This window comes from Onychostoma macrolepis, chromosome 17 (assembly GCF_012432095.1).
Source record: "Onychostoma macrolepis isolate SWU-2019 chromosome 17, ASM1243209v1, whole genome shotgun sequence".
Lineage (NCBI taxonomy): Eukaryota > Metazoa > Chordata > Actinopteri > Cypriniformes > Cyprinidae > Onychostoma > Onychostoma macrolepis.
Genome location: NC_081171.1, coordinates 4,376,043 through 4,401,146, shown reverse-complemented (window position 1 = coordinate 4,401,146; position 25,104 = coordinate 4,376,043). Strand labels below are relative to the sequence as shown.

At 34.9% G+C, this 25,104-nt stretch overlaps 2 protein-coding genes and 1 pseudogene across 2 annotated transcripts in view; 2 read left to right on the top strand and 1 right to left on the bottom strand.

Moving 5' to 3' along the window:
* The window catches only part of syne1b (spectrin repeat containing, nuclear envelope 1b), a 97,317-nt gene extending 79,645 nt beyond the window's left edge, over positions 1-17,672 (top strand). Inside the window, 23 exon segments of the mRNA XM_058749891.1 lie at positions 398-592; positions 1,851-1,976; positions 2,063-2,218; positions 2,907-3,065; positions 3,163-3,329; positions 3,818-3,980; positions 4,070-4,257; positions 4,931-5,081; positions 5,156-5,338; positions 5,579-5,716; positions 5,799-5,990; positions 6,782-7,115; positions 7,276-7,344; positions 8,505-8,612; positions 8,615-8,646; positions 8,757-8,883; positions 9,314-9,525; positions 10,837-11,037; positions 11,130-11,258; positions 11,344-11,556; positions 12,669-12,761; positions 13,989-14,047; positions 16,756-17,672. Coding sequence (XP_058605874.1) covers positions 398-592; positions 1,851-1,976; positions 2,063-2,218; positions 2,907-3,065; positions 3,163-3,329; positions 3,818-3,980; positions 4,070-4,257; positions 4,931-5,081; positions 5,156-5,338; positions 5,579-5,716; positions 5,799-5,990; positions 6,782-7,115; positions 7,276-7,344; positions 8,505-8,612; positions 8,615-8,646; positions 8,757-8,883; positions 9,314-9,525; positions 10,837-11,037; positions 11,130-11,258; positions 11,344-11,556; positions 12,669-12,761; positions 13,989-14,047; positions 16,756-17,002 — 3,642 coding nt within the window. The 3' untranslated portion in view covers positions 17,003-17,672.
* Positions 1-25,104, top strand: part of LOC131523534 (NACHT, LRR and PYD domains-containing protein 3-like) — a 454,982-nt pseudogene that overhangs the window by 305,105 nt on the left and 124,773 nt on the right.
* Positions 18,018-25,087, bottom strand: ccdc170 (coiled-coil domain containing 170). The gene is made up of 11 exons (XM_058749929.1): positions 24,752-25,087; positions 23,950-24,082; positions 23,616-23,872; positions 23,028-23,172; positions 22,775-22,960; positions 22,154-22,471; positions 21,896-22,075; positions 21,586-21,759; positions 20,632-20,874; positions 19,813-20,028; positions 18,018-19,224 (listed from the first exon to the last, which is right to left on the bottom strand). Exons 2-11 carry the CDS (start codon positions 24,058-24,060, stop codon positions 18,943-18,945), a joined length of 2,112 nt encoding a protein of 703 aa, XP_058605912.1. The 5' UTR covers positions 24,061-24,082; positions 24,752-25,087; the 3' UTR covers positions 18,018-18,942.

Genomic DNA, 25,104 nt, shown 5'->3' with positions numbered 1-25,104 from the left:
ATAAAATAAGCTTTCCATTGATGTATGGTTTTTTAGGAAAGGACAATATTTGGCCGAGATACAACTATTTGAAAATTAGGAATCTGAGGGTTCAAAAAAATTTAATATTGAGAAAATTGCCTTTAAAGTTGTCCAAATGAAGTTCTTAGCAAGTTTTGATATATTTACGGTAGGAAATTTACAAAATATTTTCATTGGAACATGATCTTTACTTAATAACCAAATAATTTTTGGCATTAAAAAAAAAAAATCAATAATTTTGACCCATACAATGTAGTTTTGGCTATTGCTACAAATATACCCGTGCTACTTACGACTGGTTTTGTGGTCCAGGGTCACAAATATGCTTTTGTGCTGGCTGTTATCGCGCCCTGCTGATGCTCTGTTGATCCTGCAGCTGAGGGAGAAGGTTCTGCTGAGGCAGCAGGGCAGTTACATCCTGACGGTGGAGGCAGGGAGACAGCTGCTTCTGTCTGCTGACACACGAGCCGAAGCCGCTCTACAAGAGGAGCTGCTCGACATACAGGAGCGCTGGAGACACGCCAACATCCGTCTGGAGGAGCAAAAGAAAGAGCTGGCCGTCCTGCTCAGGGTAGAGATCTTTATGTCTCTGCACCACCTGTTTGGTTCATTTGCGGTCTTTATTGCTACATGTCTGGATCAGTTTAGAGTGATTCTTTTCTTTCAGAATATCCTTAAAGCTGAGTCATCCATCCCACAAGCATGAAAAAACTCAAAATATCAGAAAATATTTTTAATTGTCATTTTCAAGTCTGGAAATGAATGAAATCGTTTTATATATATATATATATATATATATATATATATATATTATTTTTATCTTTTAATTGTTTTCTGTAGAAAAAAATCCTTATCTAATAATAATGGAAAATAGTTATTTATTTTAATAATTTATTAGACAAAAGATATGAAACCCTGAATATTACTCTATAGTGTTCGATACATATTTAGTGTTTAGCGTATATACAATATTCAATACATAGTGTATTTAGTGTTAAATACATATTTAGTTGCTAAACATAAAAATGAAATAATTATAAAAATCATGTAAATATTAGTTAATCATAATAATAATATTAAAATAAGTTAAAATACCAATTCTACTATTATTATAGTCAACTAAAATAAAAAAAAAAAAAACTTTTGTTACCTGAAATAAAATTTTAAAAACTAGATTTATATTTTAGAGTTAGTTAGATTATAATTCATTTTATTTAAGCTAGTTGCCAAAGCAATATTTCTTGTTTGCATTTAGCTTTTAGTTTAAATGTACAGTAAACATGAATAAAAATATTCAGACATATTTAAAAACTAATAAAAATGGCATAACCATAACAAAATTACTAAAAATGTAACTAAAATTCAGATGAAAACTGAAAATGTAAAATTACAATTTTTTAAAACAATATAAAAATTATATATATATATATATATATATATATATAATTTTATATTGTTTTAAAATTTGTTGTAATTTTTACATTTTCATATATATATAATTTTATATTGTTTGAAAATTTGTTGTAATTTTTTACAAATGTACTGTATAGATATGTTTTTATTTTTTTATTTCACTAGTTAAATTAAAAATTCTAAATTAGAGTGTTTTAGTTTATTCTAAATTTTATTGTACTGTAACCCTAATTCTGTCAAATATTTATTTTTAGTAGTTCCAGTAGTTATTTTGTCTGCCTGAGTTTGTCTACATCTCTACCCTAAAGAGTTTAAAGGTTGTTTTCAGATGGTAGAGCAATGCTTGAAACTGTAATTGTTCAGAATGTGTTATATGTACCCAGAAACCACTTTGACTTGTTTCGAACTGTGTGTAGGATTGGGAGAGGTGTGAAAAAGGTATCGGAGGATCTCTGGAGAAACTGAGAGCATTTAAACGGCAGCTGTCCCAGCCGCTCCCAGATCGCCATGAGGAACTGCAGTCTGAACAAATGCGCTGCAAGGTATGCAACGTTCAGATACAGTATGAAGACTTGAACAATAATGAAATGATGAAAAATGAAAACCAATGATTGTTCATTTCCTGCAGGATCTAGAGAGCATGTTTGACGGCTGGAAGGAGGATTTGACCCATCTGACGGTGTTGAGAGAGTCTCTGTCCAGTTACATCAGTCCTGAGGATCTGCGTGTGCTGCAGGAACGCATTGAACTCCTGCACCGCCAGTGGGAGGAGATCTGTCACCAGGTACTCTCAAAAACATTTGGCCATTAGGTGGCGCTTGTTTACTACATATGCCTGCATTTTTGATGCAAATGCTTTCAAAACCTTCCTAGACATCATAGGCACATTTAAACAAATGCTATCTGGGCTCCATGGGAAGCTGATTAGGTTTTATAACACATCCGCAGATGTTTTTAAAATCACTGTTTTCAAACATCAGTTGCATCAGAGTATGTTTTGCAGAACATATTTTCGTATGTTTTTGCTAGTAGAGAGCAATGCAGAGCACCAGTTTTTAGCTCAAAGTGAAACTTGAATGCAAAGCATGAAGAGTTTTTATGCACCCTCTGTGTTTGTGGCATCCGGTGCTTGAGCTGAGACACCACAGGATGTGAGCGTGCTTTTGATATCTCAGTAGAAACATTTAACCGTAAGGTACAGGCTGTCAGAAACACTTCACCCGTGCTGTATTTTTAATGATGCTCTGGTAAGTACGCTCTTCTGTCTTTATGGTCTGATTTTTGCCTTTCCTTCAAAATGGTTTTGGGAATGTGTGACAATGTGTTTATTTACACTTTAATTTTGCACATTATAAAGATATGGAGAGACGTTGTGGCTAAACATTCAGTTGAATCTACTTAGAGTTGGTTTAAATGCTCAAGCATATTTGAAATGACTGAAGGCGTAAATTTTTGTGTATTTGTCTGTGCAGTTGTGTCTGCGCAGGCAGCAGGTGAGTGAGAAGCTGAATGAATGGGCCATCTTCAATGATAAATATAAGGAGCTGTGTGAATGGCTGACGCAAATGGAAAGCAAAGTATCTCAGAATGGAGACATCAGCATTGAAGAGATGATTGAGAAATTGCGAAAGGTAATGATTAAATATTACATTTCTTTTGTTTTATGTATATATATATAGAGGGAGAGTAAGTTTGAGAATGATTTTTCCATGTCTCTCTGTCCCTCAGGACTATCAGGAAGAGGTGGCGGTGGTTCAGGAGAACAAACACGAGCTCCAGCAGCTGGGTGAACGTTTAGCTCGGGCCAGTCATGAGAGCAAAGCCTCTGACATTGAACACAAACTCAGTAAAGTCAACGAACGCTGGCAGCATCTGCTTGACCTCATTGGGGCCAGGTACTTTCACACGATATTTACTCAAAATTCATTTGAAAATCTGCATTGTGCTTAGATTACATTTCCTCTTGCTTGATTTTTATATTTCCTTTTTTCATTTTAAATTTAGTTTGTTTTAATAATTTAATTTTGTCATTTTTAGTAATTTTGTCATTTTGATTTGTGTTTTTGTCATTTTTATTCATTTTTAATGAATATTTCTTGTCATGTCTGTTCATTTTTAATTTCAGTTTTAGTTGTAATTTTAGTACATCAAAGAAATGCAACTAGTTTAGATCAAATAAGCTTAGAATTGAAAAGAAAATGTTTATATTTTATTTTATTTCAGTTCACGTTTTCTTTATTTCAAGCAATGAAAACGTTTTTTATGTTTTTAGTGTCAGTTAACTATAATAACCCTGATATAAAATATATACTGCATATAGATGTAGACACAGTATATTGTGTCAGAAATTGTGAAAAGGCTGATAATATCTGTGTTTATTCAGGGTGAAGAAGCTGCGGGAGACTTTAGTGGCCGTTCAGCAGTTGGATAAGAACATGAATAGTCTGCGCTCTTGGCTCGGCCACATTGAGACCGAACTGTCCCGTCCCATCGTCTACGACACCTGTGACTACCAGGAGATCCAGAGGAAACTGGATCTACAGCAGGTACCTACTGTACACACACGGTGCATTCAAAAATAAACCAGTCTTGTTTGTTTGGTTAAGATAAAACATTATTTGTGCCCTTCGTTCAGGAGCTGCAGAGAGACATCGAGAAGCACAGCACAGGTGTGGCGTCTGTGCTGAACCTGTGTGAGGTGTTGCTGCACGACTGTGACGCGTGTGCTACGGACGCTGAGTGTGACTCCATCCAGCAGGCCACACGCAGCCTGGACCGCCGCTGGAGGAGCATCTGTGCCATGTCCATGGAGAGGAGACTCAAGTATGACCCGTGAACTTTTTATTTTGATTTAATTTTAGTTTGAATTTAGTTTGTAATTTTTTAATATTTATATTTAGCTTTGATTTATTGATTCAGTTTTAGTTTTGCTAATTTTAGCACTTCAACTTAAATTGGTTTTATTTCAGTTAGTTCCCAAAGCAACATTTCTAATTTAAGTATGTCCTGTTTTATATTATATTAGATTTTATTTTATAATTTTCTTTTTATTTATTTTTTGTTTTTATTTGATCTATTTCAGCTTTATTGCAGCCTTATTACAACTAATGAAAACGATTTTGTAATAGTTTTAGTTATACTTAAAGTTAATGATAACAATGCTAAATACACCTTTGTGTTGTTCATGTGGTTAATGACAAATTTAAACCTAAATTTTATTTATTATTTTATATTTTGTATTTTATTTTATTTGACCTATTTCAGCTTTCATAGTTTACTTTAATAGTTTAATACAAAAATTGTGCTAAATGACAAATTTAAACCAACATTTTGCTCAATATTTTATATATTTTGTACTGCTTTATTGCAGCTTTATTTCAATTAATGAAAATTATTTTTAATAGTTTATTTTTTAATACAATATTTTTTTTACCCATTTTTACACAGTAATTGTGTTAAATGATACATTTAAACCTAAATGTTGCTCATTTGAAAGGATTGAGGAGACGTGGCGTCTCTGGCAGAAGTTTCTCGATGACTACTCTCAGTTTGAGGAGTGGCTCTTGTTGTCGGAGAAGACAGCCGCGCTGCCAAACTCTTCAGGTGTCCTTTACACTGTTGCCAAAGAGGAGCTCAAGAAATTTGATGTAAGATCATCCAGACTGAATGAATGTAGTGTTGTTGAACAGATTTATGATATTAACGCTCTGTGTTTCTGTAGACGTTCCAGCGGCAGGTGCATGAAAGTTTGACGCAGCTGGAGCTGATCAATAAACAGTATCAGCGACTGGCACGTGAGAATCGCACCGACGCGGCCTGTAGTCTGAGAGAAATGGCCCACAATGCCAACCAGCGCTGGGATAACCTGCAGAGACGAGTGTCATCCGTCCTACGCAGGCTAAAGGTACAGAGCTCATTGATTCGTTAATACACCAACATTTATACTCACTTGATACTTAGACAGACAGTCCAACATTATATTTTTGGAAATGAACCTTTCAGTCCATTTGGGAAAATCAGCAACTGAAAAACAAATAAATATATAATATAATAATATTAATAATTTTATTATTATTATTAGATAAAGGCAAGTGGGCTTTTACTTTGAATCTGATTTTTGAAGCATTTTTTATGTCCGCCGCAGCACTTTATATATCAGAGGGAGGAGTTTGAGACGGCACGAGACTGTATCCTGGTCTGGCTGACAGAGATGGACCTGCAATTAACCAACATTGAGCATTTCTCAGAGTGTGATGTTCAGGCCAAAATCAAACAGCTGAGGGTTCGTCTCTGGCCTTTATTACTGCATGTGTTCTCCATATCTCCTGTGACATTCACTTATGGAGGTTTTCTTCTGCATCCAGGCATTCCAGCAGGAGATCACTCTGAACACTGCCAAGATTGACCACATATTCCAGCAGGGTGAAGCTCTTCTGGAAAAGAGTGAGCCGATAGATGCTGCTGTGATTGAGGAAGAGCTTGAAGAACTGCAGCGTTACTGCCAAGAAGTGTTTGGACGTGTGGAACGCTACTACAAGAAACTTATACGATTACCGGTACTTTAATTACATCAGATGCTTTTTCTGACTGATATTGGAGTTCTCTTCCATTCTTTTTCAATTTGTTATATTTTCAGATTTATTTATATGTACCTACCTATTTATTTATACATTTGTTTTTATATTTATTTTCATATGTACCATTTTATATTTACCTTTTATTTATGACTTCCTTCATATATATATATATATATATATATATATATATATATTTATTAATTATTTACTCATTCATTTATTAGATTTTTAATGGTTTATCTTTTTATTTACATTTACATTTGTGTATGTTTATATATATATTTTTATTAATTAATTAATTAATTTTATTTTAATATTTATTTATATTTACATTTAATTTATTTATTTATGTTTACCTTTTTGTTTATATTTACCAGTTTGTTTATTTATATTTATCTTTCTTCACATTTATTCATTTATTTATATATTTTCATATTTATATGTACCATTTTATTTATTTACCTTTTATTTCTTTATATATTTATTCATTTATTTATTAGATTTTTCATATTTATTTTAATATTTACTTATATTTACCTTTTATTTGTTTACCTTGTTCATTCTATTCTTTTTTCTATTTAAATATAACATTTTAATTTATATTGGCTTTTTTGTTTACTTTTGTTTATTAATTCGTTCAGTCAGTCATTTTATATGCACATTTTGTTTAGGTTTTTTTTTTTTTTTTTACATTTTATTCCGTCAACTTTAATCAATTTAGTCAAGGTTTCGATCCCAAAAACCACTGTGAATTCTTCTTCTTTATCCAGCTCACAGATGATGAACATGACGTCTCATACTCGGACCGTGAGTTTGATCTGGACGAGCCTGCTGACGTGTCCAGCTATCCGTGGAGTGAGCGTCTGGGCGATGGTTTTCTGTCCCCTCTGCCCTCCTCCAGTCGTTCTGCGTCACTGGCCGCTCCTCTACGGGCCGAACGCTCGGGCCGAGACACTCCAGCCAGCGTGGACTCCATCCCACTGGAGTGGGACCACGATTATGACCTGAGCCGGGGTCTGGAGAGCGCCAGCAGAGCCTTGTCCTCTGAACCAGGCGATCAGGGAGAGGATGGATACCTGCAGGGCTCAGCGTCTGCCCTCTCAGGTCAGTGTGAGATCTTCAGTTCTATAAACAGATGAGAGAGAATAACAGGGTGTAAGTGAAACCCAATGAAGGCCTGAAACTCGTGGCTGTAGCAGAAGATTTGAGTGTGGTTCAGCATCCAATCATGTTTGTATTGTATGCATGTATATGTTTCTTTCAGACGTAGTGATTCCAGAGAGTCCTGAGGCATATCTAAAACTTACTGAGCAAACTCTGAGGACCAGCGCTGGTAGGCAACAGCAGTCAGAAATCTGAGACTCACTCACTAGTCTGTTGCCTGAGATTGTGATCTTTAGTTTCTACTCACAAACCGAATCAAAGCACAGAGCCGCGTGCTGCGACCATCGCCTGTATTTTCTAACCCTTCTCTTTTGATTTGTGTTGCTTCACACAGTGTGTTAACTTTAATAATTAGTTCTCCAGTGTTTGCATGTAGTGTCACAGGTTGATGCCCACTGAATTCACTCTGGTGTTCGTTCATGGTTTCTAATGCTTTTGGATTTGCCAAATCAACAGCATTACTCACAGTATTTTGCAATCAGAGAAAATTGTAAATTACAAAAAATCAAATCCTTTTTAAAGAAGAATTTTACATCAAGGTCAAATTTTAATCCAAAAAAACATGATTTACATAAAGTAAATGAAGCCTATTTTTTGACCAATTCAAATGTTTTTGCATTTTTAAATTATAAAGCAATTTTCCCCCAGAAATTGTCATTTTGTAATTAGATTCACATTGCTGTACAGTACAGTAAAGTACAGTTTTTGTTATTATAGTAAAAGATAGTAATACAAGGATTTTGTTTAAATCTGTTTTAATGTTATTTATTCTATATTATTTAGCTTTTTTTAAATAACAATAACAAAATTGGCTTAAATTAGCATTGTATATTAAAAAATATATATACAATTTAAATTGTTTTTTGCATCACAGAAATGAGAATGGAATATTCTGTTACATTAATGATAATTTTGTGGGAAAATATGTTTAATTGGCATGAAAATGTTAAAATTGCAAAAAAAAAAAAAAAAATTCACAATTCATACAAGAGACCATTCCAATATACTATGAAAATTAGGAATTATTTTCTAACTTAGAAGACGATCTTTGCCTGGATAAACAAAAATTACAAACATTTTTGTGCAATAGTGCAATATTAGAGTAGAGCAGTGCATATATTCACTCTGATTGTAAACTGCTTTGACTAATGATACATTTGATTAGAAGCATTTAGTATGTCTGACTAATGAGAAAGCAATCATGTGACATCCATCTCTTGATCATGCACTGCATCAGGCCTGAGAAAGAGAACACGGTTCCAAACGCAGCTCAGAGCAACTTCCTCTTGTTCCTCCTCCATTGATAACTACTCTGATGTTCCTTTGCAGGTGACACTGGATCACTGGAGACTCACATCAGACAGCTGGATAAAGTTCTCAACACCAGCTGCTTCCATCTGCAGCAGACGGAGAACATCATACGCAGCCGGACTCCCACCGGCCTGAGCTGGACGCCACCTACATGGGTTATGTGAGTAATAATCTACTGGACCCTATTAGGGGAACTGTCACTGTGGTTTGAATAAGAAAGCATTTGCTAAAGGAATATAAACATTTGTTTGTTATATTTCATTTTCTCAGATGCGTCTTCTTGAAGAATGTCGTGGCAGTATAGACGCAGTAAAGCGGGTGGGATTTGAGCTGAAAGAAGACGACGACAAGAGTTCAGGTTTCGTCAACCCCAACAGCTCAGAGTCCCAAACCTCAGGTACAAAACCATATAATATTCTGTGCCATGCACATAAATACATGCAATTTTAAAAGTTATCATTAAAACGAATGCTGGTAGTATATATTAAGCCATAGTGTGTCATTATAAACATTATATATGCTGTGCAAAAGATTGGCTAGGAGGAAACAAATTTAAACTATTTTGAATGTTTTAAATTCAATTTAAAAAAAAAAAAATATTCAGTAGTAATATAGAGTGAGACTTTCATTATCATCAAGCTATATTTTGGATGAGAAAAACACTTTTCTTTAGAATAGCATGCATTTTATAATAACAGGAATATTTTATTAAGAAAAGTTTTTGATTTTCTTTTGTCTGATGCATCATATAATATTTATTTTTATTAACTGAATACAGCTACTGTACAGTGTTACCCAGATGCATTTGTGTCGTCTGTGTTGTGCAGGTGTGATCGAGCGCTGGGAGCTGCTGCAGGCTCAGGCTCTCAGTAAAGAGATGCGCATGAAGCAGAACATGCAGCAGTGGCAGCAGTTCAACTCTGACCTGAACAGCATCTGCAGCTGGCTGGACCAGGCAGAAGAAGAGCTGGAGCAGCAGCGGGGATTGGACCTCAGCACGGACATACAGACCATCGAGCTACGCATCAAGAAACTCAAGGTCAGATGCTCCAGTGCTGTTAATCATAATTAAAACTATTTGTTACGAAGTGCTAAAATTACAAAAAAAAACACATTAAAGCTATAGTATATAGCAGGGGTCACCACACTTGATCCTGGAGTGCCGGTGTCCTGCAGAGTTTAGCTCCTACTTGACTCAATACACCTGCCTTGAAGGTTCAAGTATACCAAGCAAGACCTTGATTAGCTGCTTTAGGTGTGTTTGATTAGGGTTAGAGCTGAACTCTGCAGGACACCGGCCCTCCAGGAACAAATTTGGTGACCCCTGGTATATAGCAATATTAAATTAGACACAATTATACATAATATATATATAAAAATGACAGAAATGCATAACAAAATTGCTAAAACTTAAACTAAAATCTTCTTGTATTCTTGTTTGTTGGTTATCCATCATAAACTTGAGGAACTTAAATGAAACTAACTAAAACTATTAAAAATAATTTTCAGTCATTTAAATAAAATAAAATATAAATATTGAAAATCCTTAATACTGAAAATCCTAAACTTGAAATCCTAAATTTAAAAAACGTAATTAGAAATGTTGCCTTACTAGATCTAAAACTAAAATAGAAATAAATTAAATTTATATAGAAATACAAAAAAATTTATTAAATAATGCGAAAAAAACAGATTATTAAAACCTAAACTAAAATTAAAACTAAAAATATAAAAATGAAAGCGAATTAAAAATATTAATAAATACTGTTAAAGTATATAAAAAATACTAAGATAATACTAACGCCATGATATTCTTTGAACCACTGTTATTGTTTGAAGGGGTTAGTGTTTTCTTTGTTTTGTTGTTTGTTGGTTGTCCAATTAAAACAAACAAAACTAAATTAAACTGTCTACTGAAACTATTAAAAAAAGTAAATCTGAAATATATGAATATGAAATATAAATAGAAGTTGAAAACTTAAATGAAAATTAGAAAAATGTTGCCTTTGCAACTAACTTAAATAAATGAGTTTAAGTTAAAATACTAAAGTTACTAAAACTGAAATAGAAATCAATCCAAGCTAAATAGAAATATTAAAATACCACAAAACGACAGAATGACAGAAGCACATAACAAAATTACTTACAGTAAATTAAAATAAAATCTGAAAATATAAAAATAAAAGGTAATTCAAAGTTTTAAGAAGTACTGTAATAGTAATAATACTAAAATAACACTAATGCCGTGATATACCTTTGAACCAGCGTTTTTTTTGTTGGTTGTCCAGCTTGTGTATTATTGTATTGTGGCATTGACGCTTTTCTTTTGTTGACCCGTGACTCGCCGCAGGAGCTGCAGAAGGCTCTGGATAAGCGTAAGGCCATCGTGCTGTCCATTAACCTCTGCAGCGCTGAGTTTGTGCAGTCGGACAGCGAGGAGGCGCGAGACCTGCAGCGACGGCTGAAGGAGATGAATAACCGCTGGGAGCGTCTCAGCAGCTCTCTGGACGAGTGGAGGAACGCGCTCCAGCACGCACTCATGCAGTGCCAGGCAAGAAGCTGTTATCAGAACATACTCATTCAGAAATTCTGCTTTCATCAATGTTGAGGGGTTAAAATCACAGACCTTTTCCTAATCTTCAGGACTTCCATGAGATGAGTCATGGTCTGCTTCTGTGGCTGGAGAACATCGATCGCAGGAGGAATGAGATCGTCCCGATTGACCACACTCAGGACAGCGATACCCTACAGGACCATCACAAAACTCTTCTGGTAAATGACTTCTCTTTTCTGTTCGTACAGCATTTGGGTAACAACTTACATGGCTTGTTTTGATTAAACACTGGTTGTTCTGCAGCAAATCCGCCGGGAGCTGCTGGACACGCAGTTGAAGGTGGCGTCCCTGCAGGACATGTCCCTTCAGCTGCTGGTCCACTCGGAGGGCAGTGACTGTCTGGAAGCCAAAGAGAAGGTGCATGTGATCGGGAACCGTCTCAAGCTGTTACTGAAGGAGGTGACGAGAGACATCAGAGAGCTGCAGAAGACCCTGGACATCAGCAGCAGTCAGCAGGTGAGTTACTGACCGCCAGCATTGTCACAAAGCATTGATGCCCTTAGTTGGCTAAAATAATATTAGTGCCTGTAAATGAATGAATTAAAATAAACATTTCTAAATCAGTGGTTCTCAGCCAGAGGTAGGATAAGCCACAGGATGACTTAAAATTATGTCAGTTATCATTATGGATAGAAATAATATTCTTATTAGTATACTATTAATATATTAAAACAATCCTAAACATTCTTATTTCTCCTAAATTTATTTAGCTTTTATTGTGCAAAATACCATTCTTTAAACTTGAAATGCATGGATTATATATTATAGATGGTCTAATGTTATATTATGTGAAAGTGACGTGACGTGGCATATGGTTACCCATACTCGGAAGTCGTGCTCTGCATTTTACCCATCCTAAGTGCACACACACAGCAGTGAACACACACCCTGAGCAGTGGGCAGCCATTTATGCTGCAGCCCCCCGGGAGCAGTTGGGGGTTCGGTGCCTTGCTCAAAGGCACTTCAGTCATGGTATTGAAGGTGGAGAGAGCGCTGTACGTTCACTCCCCCCCACCTACAATTCCTGCCGGACCTAAGACTCGAACTCGCAACCTTTGGGCCTCTCTAACCACTAGGCCACGACTGCCCATATATATTATATATTATACTATTCAAATATTGTGATAGAAGCCTTTAAGTCAAAAAGGTTGTTTTGTTTATTAAGATTTTGAAATAGTTTTTATTTTATACTTTCTGTTTACATTTTATTTTAGTTAAAGTTTTATTGATGTTGCTGTTTGTTTTTATTTTATTTTTTATATGTCTATATAGTTTGTGTTTTTTTTATTTAGTTTTAGTTATTTTAGCACATCAACTAAATGAAAATGAAAAATGTTGCCTTGGCAACTATCTGAAATAAAATAACTTTAGGGTTTTTTATATTTTATATTATTTCAGTTAAAGTTTATTTTATATCAAGTAACCCAAATTTTTTTTTAATGGTTTTAGTTTAAGTTTTAGTTAGCTATAGTATGTGTAGTCCTAAACTTAATCCCGTTTTTATGTCTAGTTTATGTTTTCTCACACTGTCTTTCTCCAACCCTCCTCATCACACACGATCTCTGTAGGACTTGTCATCTTGGTCATCTGCTGATGAGTTGGACACTTCCGGTTCCCTGAGCCCCGTGTCTGGACGCAGCACTCCCAGTCGCCAGCGATCGGTAACACATCACCCTCATGTTCTGTTGAGCCCTTCAGAGATCAGTGTTTGCTTGTCACTTTGAGCCGATAGTTTGACACTTGAATGTCCCTGGAACTTGGCCTTCAAAAACACACTTGACACGTTATTAGTATATTGCTCAGAGTTCCTCCAAAAGTCAGGACCTTCCCAGCATGCTGTCCTCTAATGCAAGAGCTGAATCAGAACTGGAGATGTGATTCGTCCCTGTTGTGTTTCTACATCCTATTGATTGATCCAAGTGCGTTTTACATCCTTTAAACAACTAGTCACACCCGTATCACACCCCTAAATTCTGGCTTGGTTTGTTCCTCCACTCATTTCCCACATTCATGTTTATTCTAGATTCCCACACTGTAGTCATCAAGGAATACTGGTTCTATGAAAAAAACAAAAAACAAAAACATGTCCAGGTCATATTTAACCTCATAATTTAGCATGAAGAAAATTAAGCCTTTTTGGTCCATTAACATTTTAATGATTATAATGATTATAAACATTATAATGACATTAAAGCACATTTTCACCTCACATTATTACTGTAATGCATCCAGATGTTTTATTTTACAAAAAAAAAAAATAATTCATCCAAATGTTTTGTTTATTTTTAAGAATTCTCATCAGATTCGCATTACAATAATACAACGATGCATTCATCAACAAACTATAACAGTGATTTATTGATATATGTATATTTTTAATTATTATTATAATTAAAATATAATAATTAATTAAATTATAATAAAATAATTTTATATATATATTTAGAATTTTCAAGATTGTCATGCTACCTAATCTTTGTAACATTTTAATGATATATATATATATATATATATATATATATATATATATATATGGCCTTTATGTAATACACAATTTTCTGGGTAAAATATGACCTGTGACATGTTCTTGGCAGATTTTGAGATTCACTCTCAGAAAACAGACGAAATGTCTGAAATGAGCTTAAAACGTCCTCAAAGCCCTTTAAAAGCTTTTAAATATTGAAGGATCCCTTGTTGGCAAGGTGGTTTTTCTGAGAAGGGTGTCATGAAGAACCAGTTTCTTTGTCTCCATAGAAGTGCTGTCACTCCCTCATTTGATTTTGTTGGTGCTCTTCTTTTTTTGGGGTTCTTTCATCAGTAGCTTTGTCTTTATTTGCCTGGACTGAAACATTCTTTCTTTCTTTTACCCCCCTGTTCATTGCAAACAGCCACGGGGCAAAAGTAGTCTGTCACAGCCCGGAGCCTGTGTGAGCAGTCCACTTCACAGGTACCTTTCTCCTGGTTTCTAGAACACTTGGAAGATAATGGAACTCAACCCATGACCTGACTGTAGGCCCCTAGCGCTAATGGCTCTGGGTTGACCCCTGAGTGGACAGTGTCCTATAAACCTGACAGACCACGCTTGCAGTGGCCCAGCGATGCAGCATGTCACACATGCAGAAATATTACCAAGCTACAGGCTCATGCTGATGACTTCCATCATCTTCTGTGATTCTAGACACTGCTCAGGTTAGGGAGCTGAGATAGACACTGCTAAGGGAGCTCATGCACCAGATCAAAAGCGTGCTTGTTTTCTATATTTTTCGGCTGTAAATATGGATACGCTAGGCTGCTTGCTGCTGAGCCGTTCATTTTTCTTGTCTATTCAGCAAGCGTCTGCAATGAACAATCTTGGCAACTTTCTCTTTTTCTCTCTCTGGTGTGTCACATCTGCTCTTTCACCGACTAATCAATCATCTTCTCCCTCCTCCAATCTGCCATCCATGCAGTTTGATGACATGCTAGAGAAACGTGACTGTGCGTTACAGAAACTCAGTGTCAGGACGCTCTACCGGTGGGACTGTTCTGCCCTGTTGAAAAAAACAGCATATGCTGGTTAGGTATGTTTTGAAGCATGGCTGCTGGTTTGAGCTGGTTTAAGCTGGTTCAACTAGCTCTTGCTCAGGAACAGCTTAAACCTGCTCAAACCAGCGGCCATGCTTCAAAACATACCTAACCAGCATATGCTGTTTATTTCAACAAGGTGATAGGAGCAAAAAATCTGATTTCCCATGTGTCAGTATGTAGTGGGTTATGGTGAAATTACAAGAAGATTTTTGTAATTATCAAATAAGTTTAAGAATGATAATATGTCCTTTTAATACAAGATAATTGAAAGGAGCAGCAAAATCTGGTTTACCATGATATGTCAGCATTAACGATGGTTATTCACACATTTTTGTAGTGGATCATAGTAAAATTCTAACAAGATTTTTTTTTAATGATAAAATAATTAAGTTTAATAATATTTATCTTTTATATAAGATAATTGTTAAGTTTTTAGTTTATAAGATTTATATATATGTTATAGTTAAGATAATTGTTTATTTTAAAACTATTTTCCCATAAGTATAAATAATGCCAGTGTCCCTTTTAAAGATACATATTCACAATATAATTTCCACATTATAACATTTTTTTATTTTTTAGTATTAAACGTGGTTATTCACAAACAGCTGCTTTGGTCATGGTAAAATTGCAAGATAATATATATTTTAACAATAATTTTATTCATAATTATAAATTATAAAATAATAATACGTATTTTTAAATATTAAATATAAGATAATTAAGTATTTTATTTAGAAAGAATTGTTTATAATTAAGATAATTGTTTATTATAAGTCTGTTGTCCCATTAATCTAAGAAGTAATTCCATTATGTCCCCTTTAAGGATGTGTATTCACAATAGAATTACCAAATTATGTTATAATAAAACATGCTTTTTTTATTATAGGTTAAGTCGTTTGTTATATTTTAGTATAAGATAATTGTTAAACAGAAGAATGAAAGTCATGCGATTTTCGAAGGACATGCAAATGATGACAAAATATTCATTTTATTTTAAAATAATTGTTAAAATGATTATTTCAAGATCACCACAGAATAATTATTTATATAACATGGATAAGTATTTAACTCAAAATAATATAAAAAACATAATGATGAAAAGAGATGCACAGAATGATGGAAGATGAAATAATATTGTTTTATATTTTGGAGACCTTTCTTAGAAGAAGATCTATACAGTATTAAACTGCAGTAAAGATGAGTAACTCATAACTTTCTAATGATTATTGATTCAAGGAAGCCAGATTAAATCATTAGTACATCATCATTTGTATCTAAAGCAGTGTAGTGAAGTAGACTGATTATTCCAGTCAGCTTGTCTGGTGTATCCAAGGTGTAAGTATCTTTCTTAAAAGCACAGTGTTGATTGCTCATGAATTGCATCTTGTTGGGTTTCAACATACAGCATTTTAGTTTTTCCATAATATTTTTTTAACCATTAGGCAACAGCACCCCCAAAACAGATATTAAGGAAAACTCTTTGCCATAAAATGAAAACTGTTGAGCTGTTTTTCCTGTTAGTATGCTCTCTGTTTAACAGCGCTTTAACAAAAAAGGCATATTTATAAAGACAAAAACTCTCATAAAATGGCCCTTTTGCTTTTAAATGCTACTGAAGACTTCAAACTAACTCTATCTGTGTCAAGCTTGTGCAGCGAATGTGTTCCCAAATGTCATATAACAGTGTTAGGCAAAGATAAATATGTACAAGAAATATGCATAGAGAACTTATTCCATCCAATAAATATGAAAGCCTATTTACATTCTTAAAAATAAAGGTTCCAAAAGGGGATTTTCATAGCGGTGCAACAGAAGAACCATTTTTGGTTCCACAAAGAACCTTTTTTATCCACTATAAAGAACTTTTTGCGGATTGAAAATGTTCCGTGGATGTTAAATGTTCTTCATGTAATCATCAGTGCCCAATATCTAGTGAACCTTTGATTTTAAGAGTGTAGAGAGAAACTCTTTTGTGAATCTACAAAGCTACAGTTAGGAATAGCTAGATAACCAATGTAATTTCTCTCATTTACCTAGTTTTACATCTAAGCATTTCCACCTGTTGTGCCGTCTCACGTATAGCAGGTCTCGCAGCGCCGCTGGATCCGGTTCCTCCCATTCTGACGAGGAAGAACCACCATCCTGGTGCAAAACCTTCCTGAAGCGTGTCCTCTGGGCCGCACTGCCGCTGCAGATCTTCCTGCTGCTGGTGGTGGTGGTGGCCTGTCTTGTGCCTACGTCTGAGGACGACTACAGCTGTGCCCAACTCAACAACTTCGCCCGCTCCTTCCACCCAATGCTCAGCTACACCAACGGGCCTCCGCCTATGTGAGCTGGGCAGCTCAGCGTCGGGTTTCCCTCTAAATTGACAACTGCCGTTGAGTTTGGCAGCCATTATCGTGTCCTTGTACAGCAAATACAGCTGCTAATTTTACAGTATGTCACTGAGTCTCGTGTAGATGTTAGAACGAATCCTATTGCACTGAAAACTGCTGTCAGACAAGTGTTGTTAGTGCTACTGATGTTCTTCCATGTTTGATATGAAGGAGGAAACTTGAGTGTAGGATATTAACTCAACACTGCGAGTTAATCAGGCCTAAAGGCCTTTTTTAATCACGGAAAGATCAAGTTTATTGGGAAAAAATTGAAAGGTTGTATCAAATGAATAACTTGTAAAAAAGAGAAGATACAAAATTTATGAACTCTATATTGCAATTATTTTTTATATGTATTTTTGGCATGTGGTCATCTTTGGTTTTAAAACAATCGTTGATTTTATTGGATTAGTCATTGTTTATTTTTCATTTTTGATCTTAACTAACCTGCTGTAATATTCAAGGTAACTGTCTCATGAATATACTTTACTGTATGTATAAGAAAAGGATATTTATGTATGTACAGTTTGCTAAGGCCTAAGAAACCTTCGCAATGAAAATACACCTATGATATACACATAACCTGCTAAGTATTTTTCATTACAATTAAAGACTGAATGACCTTAATCTGTTTAATTGTGAATCATAATTGTTTTCTTATCTATTTTCTGATGGAGTCGCTGTTTAAACACTGAAATGATTTGCTCGTAATTAGTGCTGTCAAACGATTAATCGCATCCAAAATAAAAGTTTTTGTTTACATAATATATGTGTGTATACTGTGTATATTTATGTATATGTAAATACAAACACAAGCATATACTGTATATATTTAAGAAAAATGTTTATATATTAAATATATTTACATATAAATGTATATTTTCCAAATGTATACTGTATGCGTGTGTGTTTATATATACATAAATATACACAGTACACACACATATATTATGTAAACAAAAACTTTTATTTTGGATGTGATTAATTGTTTGACAGCACTACTGGTTGTATTACCCAGTCAACAGGGAACATTCTCAGAACTTGACTAGGTTCTCTGTTATGAATGAACATTATTCCAGTAACATTAACAGAATGTTCATTTAAAATGATCTGGTCTTTAATAACATTCTGAAAATGTTTTTTAAACATTGTATTTATACAGAGAACATTCAAAAGTAACTTCCCATGTTTGCAAAATGATACAATGGAATGTTCTCTTAGTGTTTCAAATTTTAAAACGTTAACTGGATGTTTTGAATGTTCTTCGAATATTCAGAAACATTTCTGTATCTTAATGGGAACATTAGCTAAACATCCTTAGAACACGTTTTTTGTTAGCTGGGTAAACACATCAAATCATTGCATAATATTTAATGAAATACTTGCCATTAATATGATGCATGCACAAAATTCGTTTATTTTGTCACAATACATGGTTGCTTTTTAATGACTATCAATAGTAGGAAGTGCTTTTTGTTTCCAGAATGGGGCAGTTACAGAAAGCAGATAAATCCTGGTTTAAACAGGAAATACTTCTTGCCAATGAAATTGTGCTGGTTGAGCTGGTTGAGCTAGTTAAGAAGCCTGATGGGGAAACCACAAAATTTCCAGGCTCTTCAACTGGGAATGGGATGAACGTTAAAGCAACTGTATGTAGTTTTGTCTATTTTTGTAACTTTGGAGCCCCTACAGTTAAGTGTAATTTACTGTCATAAATATATCACTGTTGTAATTACAATGGATGGCTGCACACGTGCATTTGTTGCCATCGTAAAGCGATCTGCCTTTACGCGGAGCAAACGAATGGGAAAGAAGCAATGCCACTTGCCTTTTCAGAAGTCAGTGTACCATCAGAATGATTTTGAAACTTGTATTTCAAGGGGAAAAACTTTGTCGCTTAAATATTACTATTATCCCTGGGGGCCGTTGGGCTGTCTGAGGATGTACTGGAGGGAGCTGGCAGAGCCTGGGGTTGGAACTCATGAGAATGAGCGACGTTTATGGAGGAAACTGGAGCTGCCCAGATGTGAGGAGAGTGATGCTGGTGTAGATGAGCAGGACAGTGACAGTGACGTGACTGAAGCAGAACCTCCAGCCTTCTGAGAACTTCATGGTTTGGGACACAACCTGTGCAGTCAACGCCTAACATCTGAGACACCACTGTGTAAAAGTCCAGCAGCTGCAATGTAGGAACATACTAATTAGTTTTAACAAAGTTGATCCATTTCCTGTTCATATATATATGTACTTGGGGTGAGTAAGGTTTTTTTAAACATATTAATACTTTAATTGAGCAAGGATGTATTTAATAGATCAAAAGTGTCAGTAAAGACAATGTTACAAAAGATTTCTATTTCAAATAAATGGTGTTCTTTTGAACTTTTCATTTTTTCATCAAAGAATCCTGGGGGAAACGCATCACGGTTTCCACAAAAATATAAAGCAGCACAGCTATATTGATAATAATAATAATTTAAAAAAATGTTTCTTGTGAAGCAAATCAGCATATTAGAATGATTCCTGAAGGATCACGTGACACTGAAGACTGGAGCAATGATGCTGAAAATTATATACGGAAATAAATTATATTTTAAAATGTATTAACATGGAAGACAGTTATCTTAAACTGTAATAATATTTCACAGTATTACTGTAATTTTTGATCAAATAAATGCAGCCTTGATGATCATAACAGACTGCTTTCAAAAAATCTTATGGACTGCAAAAGTTTTAACAGTAGTGTATAGTCTTGCATCACACTCTGTACCTGTTTCTCGGTGTGAGTGAGATCTGCTATAGCACTAGACTGAGTGTCCAGCAGTCTCTGGGCTTGTTGAATCTCATCTCTGGCTCTGAGTTCCTGGTTTTTCAGCTCTGACTTGATGGTGGTCAGTTTCTTCTCAGTCTTTACCTTGTTCTTCTCAAGCTTTCCCAGGTTCTTACTCTGATCCTCTATGGTTTGGTTTTGTTCCATCACTTTGATCTTGTTGCATCAAAGACAGCAGAAACTAAGCACTTATAAGCATCGCCACACTCTACATGTGAATCAGCACTTTTACAGATGGCATGAAATAAAAATTCACCCTATTTTCTAAATGCATGTTGTTGATCTTATTGTGAACAATTCATTTGTGCATGTTTCATCGTTGATTTGTTTTGACCTTGTAATTCTTAAGGAAAATTTCACAACTTGATCTTTCATCACGACTTTAAGGGTCAAAATTAGAACCATTTTTGTTCATGCATTTGGCAGATGCTTTAATCCAAAGCAATTTGCATTGTATTCACAGTTGTATTCGCTACATTTTATCAGTATGGATGACTCAAATGCATGATTTTACTGTTGCAAACTGATTGCTCTACAAACTACATGAATCGTCTATATGCTTTAAAGATCCAGAAACCAAAACACTGATCTAAATAATCTATTTTATTATCCATAGAGTCTTATTGTCATATAACTCAAGAACCATATACAGTAAAAATGGTATATATTTACAGTCACATTTGTGTTTTTTAATTAATTATTTTATGCTGAAATGACTCTTTTTGGTGAGGGTCTGTGGGCCAGGCCTCGTCCCTGTACCTTGAGCTCATTGGTGTGGGACAGCTGGGCTTTCAGCTCGGTGTTGGAGAAGCGTAAAGTGCTCAGCTCCGCCTGCAGTCGATCCACACGCTTCTGGAGCTTCTTACCGGCCAAACTAGCTTCATCTTTCTCCACCGCCAGAGCTGAGCGGCTCCTCTTCTCCTCCTCCAGCTGGACCATCTTCCTCCTCAGCAGCTCCAGGTGAAGCTCTTTACTTTCTGAACGCTCCTTATGTTCTTTAAGCTGCAGCCATTGATGGAAATGATAAACCAATGAATCAAATAATAATATAAATGATAGGTAGGATTGTTGTATGGTTTATATTTAAGATTTTCATTTAGATTTTATGTTGAAACCTTTTTGCATTTTTACACTGGTTTTACATTGATTACATTTAAAAGAAATGAGAAGTATAATAAATGAATAGTATATGAAAAATTAAAATATAATACGTTTGAAGAATTTGTTTTGTTTAAATTAATTTGTTTGAATAGTTTGTTAATTTGTTTGTTTTTAATGATGTTTCTAATTAAATTATTAACATTACAAAAATAGACTGCAATTTTTTTATTTTACAATGTTTTAAAAATCAATTTTAAGAAAAAATCCTTGAAATTTGTATTAAAATCTGACTAAATTGGCCAATAATTTGTAAATCTGTAACAATTTACATTTCTGAACTTTTTTATTTTTTATTTTACCATTTTAACTTATGTCACTTATATCACTTAAGGACATTTGCATTAAAATCTGACAAAATTGGGCATTTGTTTGTAAATCTGTAACAATTCTTTCTCATTTCTGCACTATTTTTACTTGACTATTTCTAAAACATTTTTCATGATAAAATAGGGTGTTAATTTGTAAACCCGTAACAATTATTGTATATTTGGAAAGATTATGCACCAAAACATTGAACTAAATTCATTCCTGTCCTCTGTGACATGTCAGCACCTTTCTCTGAAGGCTGTAGATTTGTGTCTTGGTCTCCAGTAAAGCTGTCCCTTCCTGTCTGCTCAGCTGTTCAGCTCGTGTAAGAATGGCCTCGAGTCTCATATCAAATCCCAGATCTGCAGCAACATGATCCACTTTCAGCTTCTCCGAGAGCTGCTCCACAAACCGCAGGTACTACCGAGAGAGAAGACAGGTCATTTTAGGACATTTATGATACATTCTAATTATGTTCTAATTCCAAATGATACACAGTGGCTAGAAAAGTTTTACAGTTTATACAGTAACAAGCTTCGGCAGTCCACTTCCTCACATGCTGTTTATCCTGATTCATTCCATCTTTCCAGACTCCAGCCGTCAGCAGCTCGTCCTCCAGACTCTTGATTCTGTCCAGCAGCTCCTGTTCTCTCCGTTCTGAGCTGCTCTGATGCTCTTTGTGTCTGAACAACTGCTCTTCCACCTCCGCCAGCCTGCCCTCCATCTCCAGCTGAGACTAGAGCACACAGAATGCACAGGAGTGAAAAAATAGGAACGCAATCTATATTATAATAATATGAGATGCAAACATTACCTTTTGTGCACTTTTCTCCCTGCTGCACAAGGCCGTAAATGCCTTCAATATGTCACTTTCTGTGTGTTGAAGAGGACGAGACTCATCCTCCAGCAGAGCTTCCACATTCTTCATGAAGGCCTTGTGGTGGCTGTGAGACGCCTGAGCTTCATTCTGGCAGCAGTGGAGTTTATTTTGCAGATCTTGAGAGAGATTCTCATAGTGGCGACAGCGCTGCTGTGCAGACACCAGCTCCAGTTCAGACTCCTGCAGGGATGCTTTGAGGCTCTGGTTCTCCCTCTCCAAACTTAGTTTCTTCAGGGAGATTATATCCGATTCCTAACAACAAAAAAAAAAAATGCTTTTGAGCATGTCACACTTTCTCACAAAATATTATGCATTTTTGCTTCTCACAATCATTTGTACGATGATGTCTTGTATTATCCTTTAATCATCAGAAGAAAACACATGATTCCTGTCTTCCTCTGAGCCAGATTACTATTGAACTATTTGTTCAATTCTCAGCTGATTTTTACAGTAAAGAAATGAAAAATATTTGAAGAGTTTTCTTCAATATTTACATTATTTTTGCTTGTTGATTTCTAAAATGGTATTTAATTGCATTATTGATCTGTAGGATACCTGTCTGCTAGAGTTCAGCTCATTGGCTCTTGATGCTGAGAGCAACTGTTCATGTTCTACATCAGTCGCCAGTCTCTTGACTGTTTCTCTGCTGGCTTTACACTCCACCTCGTACAACTTCACACTCTCCTCTAAAGCACAAATGCAGTTCTTCAGTCGGTCTCTCTCCTTGAAGCAGGCGTCCACCTTATCATAGAGAGATATGTTAGAAATTGTGAGAATATTGGTTAAAAGCATATGTGAAAACACTCACCACGGATATGATATAATCCATAGGATCCGCCTTTCCTGCCACATTTACAGAGACTTTGTTTGCTACTGCTGATATAAACTCGTCGGATCTTCTCTGGGTCTCAGCAGCTTCCTGTTTTGCCTTGTTGCATTCTGCAAAATACTGTCTGTAGATATGTGATGACTGTTAACTAAAAGAAAATCTGTACAATAAAATCACATAAAGATGATGCTTTGACTGACTAATTTATAATAAGCCTTAGTATTATGTACACGACCAGTCAAAACCTTGGCTTTTGCTTAATGCTTTTTAATGCTGGTGCTTTTGTGCATGTTAATAAAATATTATATTTAAAATTAGTATAGAAATAATAAAAAATAATGTTTATTTTTATTAAAAAATTAAATGAAAGGTAAAAATGTATTACAAATTAAATTCAAAATGTAAAAAAAAAAAAAAATCACTTCTCATTACATTTTATTACAGAAGTTTAAACAATACTGTTTAAAAAAGCATCCCAGAATGAACCTCATGACTTTAGAGACGTGCAAGATAATTTACTGTTATACTAAAATATAGAAAATTCTAGTAGTAGTGTTCAATGCTCACTTTGATTTGATATCAAGTTCCATGATTTTCCCCTTGATCTCCTCATTCTCTTTTGTAAGTGTCTGTATTCTCATGTCCATGAAGCTTTTGGAGGAGGTGATGGAGAGCATCTCCTGCTCTGTGTTGTAGTTGCGTTCTCTGAGCGAGCTGATGAGAGACTCCTGTCTCGCTTCTTTCTCTTTATGTCGATCTACAACATCCCTTAAGTTCTTCAGAGTCTCTTCCTGAGATGCAACTTTGGATTGGCTTTCCAAGAGCTGTTAAAAGCATGTAAGTCATTTCATATAAAGAATGTGCATCCAAAACACCACAAATGACCAGTGAGTGTAGGGACCTGTGATTGGAGTTTGTTGTATTTGGTCTGCAGGACGGCCAGCTCCTCACGTGCCGTCTCTGTGGCCTGTTTATAGTGTGTGAGGTGCTGCTGGATTACAGACTCCTCCATAGCCAAACCCCTGTCAGTCAAACTGATGTATCCATAGCAACAGTAACATTCACAGAGAACATTTTTAGAACTTTGGCTAACTTTCTGGCAAGGTTCTCACAAAGTTATGAACAAACGTTCTTCCAGTAACATTAGAACGTTTGTTCAAAGGATTTCTGGTTTTAATAATATTCTCAGAATGTTAACTTTATACATCATTCATTGAGGGTTTTTAATTATTTATCAGAAATGTTTAATTTTGATATTCTAGCGTTTTAAAATGTAACTTCTTCTTTTTGAATGTTCAGAGAAGTTTTTCACAAATTAAAAAAAAATGTAATTTAATGGGTACATTACCAATACGTTCTTAGAACATATTTTTGTTAGATGGGCACAGTGAATATTCATTAACGTTTTATAGTAATAAAATGCAATGTATTTTTGTCATGAATTAACAAAAACATGTGTAGATGATCATAAAATATATGTTGAAAGTTGTATAAGACATAAATCAGAATTTGATTAGTTGACTGACTAAATTAGCCTTTGCTAGCAGGTCCTGTAGATGTTTTATCATTTTCTTGATCCTGACAAATCAAATGATGGCTAGAGCAGTAGACTGTAAAGCAATTAGAGGCAACAATTCTCTTTGTAAAGAAAAAATAATGCGAATGTATCACTCTATAAACTGACACAATGTACAAAAACTCACTTGTCTATGTTGTTGCTCCACGTCTATATCAAATCTTCTCTTAATGTACAGTGTTCTGTAGATTATTCATGTTAATATGTCGCTGTAATTTATCAGGTATCCAAGCAACACAACAACATTTAACGTGTTCACCATTAGAGGGCGCGCCATAAAATCATATTTATACATTATCAACTGCTTTAATCAGTGCAATGTTTTCATTTTATTTCTTAATTTATTATACCCACACAATGGATTTCAAGCATCTTTATGAGATAAATAACATAAAGCCTATCTATCTGTTGCAGAGTCTTGATAAATGTCTGCTATTCCATTAAGTTAAAAATAATTATTGTATTATAATTCTCCTCGAT

Coding starts and splice junctions, on each gene's coding strand:
- ccdc170 (XM_058749929.1), bottom strand. CDS start 24,060: ATGGAGGAGTCTGTAATCCAGCAGCACCTCACACACTATAAACAGGCC. Junction 23,873..23,949: donor ACAACAAACTCCAATCACAG/GTCCCTACACTC, acceptor TGCTTTTAACAG/CTCTTGGAAAGCCAATCCAA. Junction 22,961..23,027: donor TGGATTATATCATATCCGTG/GTGAGTGTTTTC, acceptor CTCTATGATAAG/GTGGACGCCTGCTTCAAGGA.